General features: G+C 39.4%; 1 protein-coding gene across 1 annotated transcript; it reads right to left on the bottom strand.

The window, feature by feature from the left end:
• Positions 1-5,317: 5,317 nt before the first annotated feature.
• Positions 5,318-8,683, bottom strand: cyb5b (cytochrome b5 type B). Its single transcript, XM_084476173.1, has 5 exons — positions 8,299-8,683; positions 7,985-8,113; positions 7,691-7,717; positions 7,513-7,544; positions 5,318-7,416 (listed from the first exon to the last, which is right to left on the bottom strand). The coding sequence occupies exons 1-5, from the start codon at positions 8,461-8,463 to the stop codon at positions 7,326-7,328; spliced, it is 444 nt and encodes a 147-aa protein (XP_084332299.1). The 5' UTR covers positions 8,464-8,683; the 3' UTR covers positions 5,318-7,325.
• Between the last annotated feature and the right edge of the window lie 880 nt (positions 8,684-9,563).

The following is a 9,563-nucleotide window of genomic DNA, read 5'->3' as shown; positions in this document are numbered from 1 at the left end:
AAAATGGGACACACACACACACACACACACACACACACACACACACACACACACACACACACACACACACACACACACACACACACACACACACACTCTAAGCCTTTTGTACTGTCTTCCATACTTTGTGGTCGATCAGATAACCAGAAAACTAGGGTTTACAGGCACACATTTGCAATGAAGAATAACAGCTTCATACTATCCCGATGTGATGGCAAAGCGTTACCATATCCATCATACGTCACACAACAAATTACATTTATTTTCTTTGTAGTTTTTCTTTTTTTAAATCAATCATAACAACTGTTGAGCAGGAGACATACAGTGAGTTGTATATATTATGTTTTACCAATGCACAGTGTTATCAAGATTCTTTGCACTGTTAAGGAAGGCTTTTAAGACACATTTTAGTCTTCGTTTTAGATAAACTATCTTTATTTAAGTCGCCCCTGCTCAATCATTTCTCTTATGACCTATGTTTGTAGGCACCTGATCAATGTTTTAATGTTGTTCGGTGTTTCCTTTTTATGCGAGTGCCTTGTGTAAAAGTAATCTACTAAATTGACTGAAAAGTACTGATATTCAATGGGAATTCATGAAGCTAAAATGTATATTTATTCGAAACATGCACAAAATACATTTAGTAAATAACTTCATTCCGAGATTCTTTTTCAGCAATTTTAAAAGGCAGTGAGGCAGTTTACCTGTTCATACATTCAAGCTTTGTCTTTCAAAGACCTTGACATATAACATCTGTGGCAACCTTTTAAGGCAATGCATTACACTATAATCAAAATGGGAAATGTTAGCAACTAATAGAGAAAGGTCACCCACTATGTGCCTGTAAGAGATAACCTTATGTTGGGGTAATTTCTCAGGCCGAAGCTCATGATTTGCAAATGTTAAGCCTATAATCTGTCTGGTGTTCTGTTATGTTATGACATCAATTGACTGGTGGCTGGCTTAGGTTTTTTTTTGTTATAAAATCTGGTTTAGATCTAGTGTACATAGGCTTTTTTTTTTTTGAAACGTCACTTATGGAGATACATTGTTTGCCATTTACCTGAACAGAAAAGATGCTAATGTTTTATTCAAAATTTTAGTTATGTATGTGTAAACTAAGCCAAGTGTAAAAGCTGGCAAATAGTATTCTGCACCTTTTGTACTTCTATAGATTGTATTGAGTATATTTACATATGCAACTTTTACTGAATCATATTAAATGAGAAATCCTGTAAATGAATTACTTGTATATAAAAAATAATTAAAGTATACTTTTGACATGTGCCTAATTATGAAATATTTGAAATAAAGCTTTTTGCAAATATACCTTTATTTATAGTCATTTTCAGACTTAGACTTTCAGACTTAGACTTGACAATATCATGGTTATGAAAGAGTACTAGAGGAAAGTTAACTTTTAGTTCAATACGCTGTACGGACGTTACTGTTTGATACAGAGCGCACACAGTTTCGTCGACTTTAACCTCTACGATTAACAGGATTGGTGTGAGCTCCATCCTTGGCCCTCTAGCCAGTTAAAGTGTGGTTTGCAGCAATGCCACATGCTGGGATGCCACGAGGCTTTATAAAGATTCATAGTGCTCTGACAGCACATTATGTGAACAACTCCCTCGATAGACGGCATACGTTAAAGGGATCCTTTGAATAAAACAGCATGGCTGCTGTGGCCACTGCTTCTAATACCCTGTATGACCCTGTATTCTAATACCCTGTACTAATACCGTAGTATTCATTTATTCTTCTTAATTTCAACCTTTCACCCCCAATGGAGTCTCCAAAAATCACAAGGCTGTGCTTAATCAATATATATGTGCCATATGTAACCATCCACCGACTCGTTATAGGCTACCAGCTGTGTTTTATCCTAGAGCATCGGTAAGTGATTTTCCATGCGGTTGAGGTTTTCAGTAAGGTCTCCCAGGACACTGAAGTGTTGTGCATTAGAAGCCAATGCTCTCCTTGAGATGACCTGTAGATGTGGCTGTTAAAACGAGCAGTGATGCCTGACTTTAGGGTGACATGTGGTCACACAGAAACATGGTATGCTTTGTTAATCATTAATTTTCTTTCTTTCTTTCTTTCTTTCTTACATTAATAGTAAAGATGTCCAAGCTGATATAATTAGTGGAATAATGGCTGACTATATTAGATCATTTCAACTCCTCTCATTGGGTCGGGTTTGAGGAAATATGAGATGGCTTATTCTTATCTTAACTACAATAGTCATTGCATTAAATTTACACTTGTATTTCCTGTTATTTAAACAGTTGTCAGGTTTCAACTGTTGAAACCTGATGTGTCCAAACATTCCACTCACTAACTCACAAAGCAAGTTTTCCAAAAGATGGCTCTTACCATGATCTTTATGGAAGCCCATTTGAGAGAAAAGTGCTTGCAACACCAGAACTAGCATAAATTATACAAACACTATCTCTGTTAAGGAGTTGTTAGTATCCCACACAAACACTTTTTCTTTTGTGAGCATAATTTATTTCCTGACGTGTGAAGGCATTGTTTGTTAATGAGCTCTGGTGGAAGAACCCGGGAGATATACAATGTTGAATTACTTGATGAATGCATTGAAGTGGGTGCAGATAAGCAATGTGGATTTATCACCATTTTGATAAATACAAAAAAGACGGGATGACGTTGAGGTTGTGCTGCCACCTTGTGTATTGTTCTATTAACAACAGGAGAGCTTTCCTTCCCTTCCTACCCTTATAATGAGATTGTAGATCTCTCCTCAATATGCATTTCTGTGCATATGCAAATAACTTGTCAATTGTTACTTTTGAGACCTGACTTAATGATGACAGCAGGGTAATGCTAATCCATAACATTGTCCCTCCAACTATAACTTTTTTAAGAAGGAAATGTGTTGAATAGGTCTACTAAAGTGTCTTATGAAATCGTCTTCTATCTAAATTGTAGATATATTTCATTTGTACTCCAGGATTAACCTGTACCACTAACAAACCCAACAGTCACCACCTGCTGCTCCTGTATGACGCAGCGGTCTTACCAACATGTCGGACTGAAGTCAACTCATTCCTTCCGTTCCTGCCTGTATGAGGGTTCACCCTCAACATAAACAAGCTCAATGCCAACCTGTGCCGGCTCCTTGCCAGAACTCGGCTGCCACGTCTGGCCCAAGACCTAGCAGACCAGCTTCCACCGACAGGACAGAGACCACTATAAACCATTGGGAAGAGGCTCCTACACTACCTGCGCCGCGGTCACCGCTGCTGATCGCTGCCACTCTAATCAATGAAACCATCCCCACCGGGCGCGCCGCGGCGCGTCTCAGCAGCGTCCCAGGAGCGGCGCACCGCGCCGCAGCGCTATCTTTACGCAGCACTTCTATTTTGACGCGAGCCGCTGCTGAACCGCGTCAATTTCCACAGAGCAGATCGAGCCGGGCAGGAAGTGAAATAATAAAAGCCATAGAGCATCCGGTCAATTTTCAAAATAAAACACAATACTCCGCTCATGTAGCCTATACAACTTCACATCAACATTATGTCATGACCGGTGGCACCAGGTCAGCAGTCAATCAATCAAAGGGTCTCAGAGGGTCGGCAACATGGACGACGAGAGACTTATTATCGAAGTGGAGCAACATAAAATCATTTACGAAATCAATCATCCTTTTTATAAATACAATGTGAGAAAGGATTTCCTTTATCCACACAGTTAAAACGTTCAGGATTATCGCATGATCTCGTGATCTCGCATGAATACGGCTGGCTCGCAAGGCAGCGCGCGCTGCCGTTACGCGCCCGGTGGGGATTGACGCAGGGCACAGGACGCAGCCGTTCCGCGGCGCTTTCCGGTGGAATACGGGCTCAAACTCCTCCCCGCACGGACGGGCGGAAGAGACAAGCCACCCGGCTGCTCTCCACTGCTCTCCTACCCATAGCACTGTCCACTTTCACTCTGTTGCCAAAGAGGAAAGGCAAAACTCTGTCCTCCACCCACAGTCCTTCACACAGGTCAACCAAGCATGCTCACATATACTCTCTTGGAGCAAAAGCCTTGCAAAGGGCTCAAATTCCATGTTCACCACATTCAAAGCCCCTTTCTCGTAGAAAGGGAATTAAAAGATTACTGTCATCTATGCCATGTGCCGAGGATGCAGTATAAAACACAACAAATCCCTGGTTCAATGCATATTCGGACCTCGACTTGGAGTGGACAGTTGAGGTCTTCCCATGCAGCACTCATCCACCAGAGCCATTTAGGGAGTAACTATGCAGCACCGCTGTTCCTGGAGAACAGTGAAGAATCTCAGCCCACCCTCTTTGCCGTGGAAAGGAAGAAAAGCTTGCTTGAGAAAGCTGTAGCTGCCTATCCAGGGGGGCAGCGGGTTGTAAGGAGGGAGGACCTCCCTGTAGCTTCTGTTCTGAGTGGTCTTTCTTATGGTTTCCATGATTAGATCGCTAATACATGCGTATTCTGGGAACAGAAGTGGCCTTGTGCTATATTTATTCAGATGAATATCAGACTACATTGATTTTTAACTGTTGGCAGTTAAAATTGGGGGAGGATTAGGGAAGGATTTCTAGACAAATTACTGCATAATGGTAATTTATGTTCTGTACATGAGCACAGGTAGTGTTGTTGTAGGCATTGTTGAGTTTGTCACCTGAATGGGTTGATAACCAAGATATATGTGAGGCAGATACACCAAACTATTTTCTATGTTTTCAGGTTACTAACCTGAAGTCATAACATTTATTTTCTTTAGTGCTTCTATGTTAATGTACATTAATTAGTATTTGCCTCCAAAGAATGTGCAGTGTGTAGGATTTAGTGGCATCTAGTGGTAAGGCTGCAGATTGCATCCAACTGAATACTCTCCTCTGGTGTCTCTCACTCATGTCCTGATTTGATGATGTGAACATGTTATTGACTTAGCTATTAATGTCTTCTTTATCTCCTACTTTCCTTGATATTAACTTGTCTGACTTTACTATATTATACAATGACGTTTCACGGCAAGTACTGCATGTCATAGCATAGACAGAATGTACTTTTTCCACCACCTGTACTTTCGGACAAAAAACGTGGCAATCTGGCAAAAGTGAGATCTCTGTAAAAAAATCTTTCATTGATATTTATTATGATTAATTATTTAACAATTTTGAAAAGGTGTTTAATAATATGCTTGGTAAACCAAGAGCATTGTCTTGTTATGTATTCTGGAGTAAATGTACCAAGTGCCACACTACACTGGTAATAGAGGGGGGGATGTAGAATCCCCCTACCCATAAATTGCAGCATGGAATTTAACAAAGATTTATGTGGATAAACGTACCATGGTCTCAGAGCTTATCTGTATCTCGTAAGAGAAAACTTTGAACTAGAGGTTAAGGTCCACTAGCCTGGCTCCGCCCCCCTCCGTACCTCCGCTCAATTTTCATTTCCCTTCAGTACTAAGGCCAGACTCTCTGTGCAAATGAAATGAAGTACGAGATTCTGGTAGGATCAGGCTAAAGGTCCACAGCAGTATTGTTGACTTTTTCAGTCAGAACCAGAACTTTTTCAGTCACAACCAATGAGACTAAATCACTTTAGTGAACATTACATGTTTTTGTGACAAAAAAAACAACTGAACAAAATTAGACACCAAAGATCCATTTGAAAATGCCCACTTCATGTAGAAAAGTGAATATCTTTCAACACACGTCCTTATAACACATTCTGTCCACGTGCAATGTTTTCAATGCACGGCATGCAATGGTTCTATATTCCTTGTTCCAAGATGAGTGAATGCCTTCCTGCAGTATTCCTAATTCTGTCATGTTGAAATAGAAATAGGAAAATATCTGTAAATTCCCAAACTTGAGACAAGGCATTCTTCAGTCAACTTTAAAGCATGGATTTCATGGATTAGATGCTCCCATATGTGAAATGGATGGATTAGAACTCCATATTACGACTAGCTTTATAGAAGTAGGCTATAGAACATAACCTAGAATAGGCTAATGCAATTCAAATGAATATGACAGATTAAAATCTGAACACCATGGAGCTAAATATTAGCTTTGCCAGAAAATAAAGTAAGTAAGAGTAAAAATCCCTGTTTAAATTGTTACGCCAATATATCTTTCAGAATAGTTTTGTCATATATATTTATATTTTTTTAAACTTGCATATAACTACAGTGATGTGATAGAAAAATGCATTTAATTATACACCAAATAAATACCTTGATACATAACATTTAGAGATGTCTACATATGTGGAAGGCAGGTTATGGTATAAATTATTAAATTATCAATGACATTGTTGAATCATTAGATCTCCCAATATACATCAATACACCTGATGTACAACACAAAAGATAAAATGGTTTTGTACTTCTACACCATAATGCATTAGATGTCAACGGATATTTGCCCAGCACCACAACGCTTTCAAACAATAGATTACTCATTAACTCGATTACAGAAACATTAGTTAATACATATACAGTCAGTGACAACCATATGTACACCTTTATGGCTGGGATCCATTGCCAGCCACACTGCGAATCAGCAGGTCAATACATCCTTAAAGTGCTCCAGTGAAATGAGATCTGGAGACTGCAGAGGCACTAGCGTACACTGAACTCATGTTTATAAACTGACGAGTCACAAAAGTAATGTATCAATTCTCTAAAGTCGTGTGCATGAAAATCTGAGAATCACATCAGTAGTTTAAGATAATCAAACCACCCAACACATCACATTTGTCTCGTGTGTGATGGATCTCAAAAAAAAAAAAAACATGACAAGCATGCTTTTAGGCATCGAGTTGCTGTCACATGATTAGCGGACTAGATATCTGCATTAACAAGCAGATTTACCCAAAAGTGGCCACTGACTGAACAGAAGATTTCAAAATAAATGGTTCCAACCATTTAACACCAAATTACACCAGTTTTTCATGTTGTTGCATTTGCATCAAGTTAAGTTGTCTGTTTATCATCCGCATACAGCAGTCTGTATATAGCAATGTTTTAAAAAAAGAAGCATGTAACCGTAAATTTACAAATAGCATTTTGTCTAACACATGACAATGGCAATGTTTATGGAGCCTAACCAAAATGCATAATGGAAATGCAGTTTCATGGACATACAATTTTAAAAGCCTTCCCTCAGCTGTCCATTTTGAGTTTTCTGAAGAGCAGGAATGGCAGGTTTGCCTCCCCTTTCTCTGTACAAAAGACTGACATAAATGTGTGCATTCACCACAAGGAGGTTTTGGTCCAACATGCCATGGCCTCCAGACGAACAGAAGGTGCTAAATTCCTGAAATCAAGAGGACTTGTGTTCCAGCATATAGTAACGATACACAAGACCCACAGCAAGTGCAGCGACAGCCGGAATTAACCATGTGGTCCATGAGCTGGAAAAAAAGTGAAACAGAAATCAGAAAAAAGTATTAACAATGGCAACCTCATGTATAAACAACAGCAACCTGCATCCTCATTCATTAACTGACCTTGACTCTCCCGAGCTAGTGACATAGATCTCCTATAGTAGGGAGAATACAAATACACTTATTAACACGTGTCATCAAGAATGGTTTTGGTTGTTACAATGAATTGTAACAACCAAATTTCAGATGTACTGAAAAGTGGTTTACAGTGTTTGATGCATGTCCATCACATGTAGCTTACCTTTGCGTTATTTTTCCCCCTGTCGTCCTAGAGGAAGAATAAACAATAATGTAATACCCAGCTGTAGCACCAACCAGCACTATACAACTGAATGAATGGCAATAACATTCACCCCTTTACATATTTACTAATATGACAACACAACTATTACAAATCGGATCTGCAAAATGGTTACTGAAATGTAGGCATTTAATTGCTTTTAATCTGCTTGGTTCCTTTCATGTCATATGACATTTCTGGTTTACAGACACCATACCAACATGAATTATTTCATTGCTCAGAGCAATAACCTACCATATGAAGCTCCCCAATGAAGTACTGTAGAAGAATCTCTCTCGCATCCATAGAGTGACCCACATCCTCGAAGCTCTCCGTTGCATCGGCGCCGGCCTGTTCTAGCAACACCTCCTCGCCTCCAGGATGCTAGATAGAAATAGAAACATTGCCATTAAACTGGTTTTCCAACGCTGACCAAAGTACTTACGTTGAACAATGTAGTTTAAAAAAAAAAAAGGTACGCCATTAGCTGGCTGTTTTCCCTGGGGCGCCAATTAGTGGAACTGTTTTAGCTAGCAAACGAGTTTAAGTCAACACAAAACACGTCTTACCTCCTCTAGGAAACTTGAAACGTCGTAGACTTTATCGTGAATGATAAGCCAAGTGTCCTTGCTCGTATTATGCGCTGTTATTTCTTCCAGTGTGTAATATTTTACACAGTTATCCAACGTTTCTGTAACATCTTCCGTGTTGGAGTTCTTGATTACCTCACCCATTCTGAAGTTACAGAGTATCGTAAGAGTATGCTAGTATTAGCCTGGGAATAAAACCCGACGTCTCAGTCTACCTTACGACGCGTTAGCGTTACAAATAATGGTTATCAGGGGTCAATAAAGATGCTACAAATGTCTTCCGTCAGCAACAGAAACTCGATATATAAACTAATCGTCTTCAGCTTATGCTAAATTGCCAACAATTGAGCCGACTGCACACAAACGCGTGGGAGACGAATACAGGGTTCGAGTGTTTCTTAACCAATCAAACACACTAATGTTATTATACTCTGACCAATGGGACTCAGCAGCTGGGGGAGGTAACCAATCGGAAGCTTTTCGACGATCACGAGACAAAAGGGAATGATTTCGTTTTTGTAGATCTGAATAATACAGTAATTCAGTAATTAGTATATCTACTTTGTAATTCCAGAAAATACAATTATGTTTGGGTTTATTTTTATGAATCGCATTTTTATATAAGCTGATTCTAAACCAGTTACTGTTTTTTAATTTTAAAATGGAAATGTAATTGTATATGTAGCTAGATTGTATTGGGTCTTCTAAAATGTAAAGGGGATAAAAGCGGTTAATTTATATTATTCTGTGATCACTCAATGCAGTTGGTACTGTATTCATCGGCTTTGCATTACAGAAGCAGTTACATAACAGTGTTTTCTAACAACTTTGCTATGCTTTCTCTATGCTTTTCTGGGTTAATGAAGCATGGCATACATGCTCAGTTTGGGCGGAATTCTGTCCCCGCTACTAAAGCTAAAGGAGTGTAGAACTGGCTGTTTGGTGGGGGATAGCCTCATTAATCATATGCTTTACGCTGATGATTTGGTGGTACTGTCTCCCTCCAGTGCTGGCCTGCAGCAGCTTCTTAGAGTATGCTCTCAATATGGCATAATGTATGATATTAAATTTAACTCAACGAAGAGTGTGGTACTCATTGCTAGAACCAAGGAGGATAGGAAGCTTGTCTCTCCTTCTTTCTCACTGGCAGGTGAACCACTAGTGGTTGTAAAGAAGGTTAAATATCTGGGACATGTGATAACAGATGACCTCTGTGATGATGATGTGCAGCGTCAGTGTGGTAA

Source organism: Micromesistius poutassou (assembly GCF_964030765.1).
Source record: "Micromesistius poutassou genome assembly, chromosome: 12".
Classification (NCBI taxonomy): domain Eukaryota; kingdom Metazoa; phylum Chordata; class Actinopteri; order Gadiformes; family Gadidae; genus Micromesistius; species Micromesistius poutassou.
The sequence above is the reverse complement of the archived record's forward strand: the minus strand, read 5'-3'. Positions and strand labels throughout refer to the sequence as shown.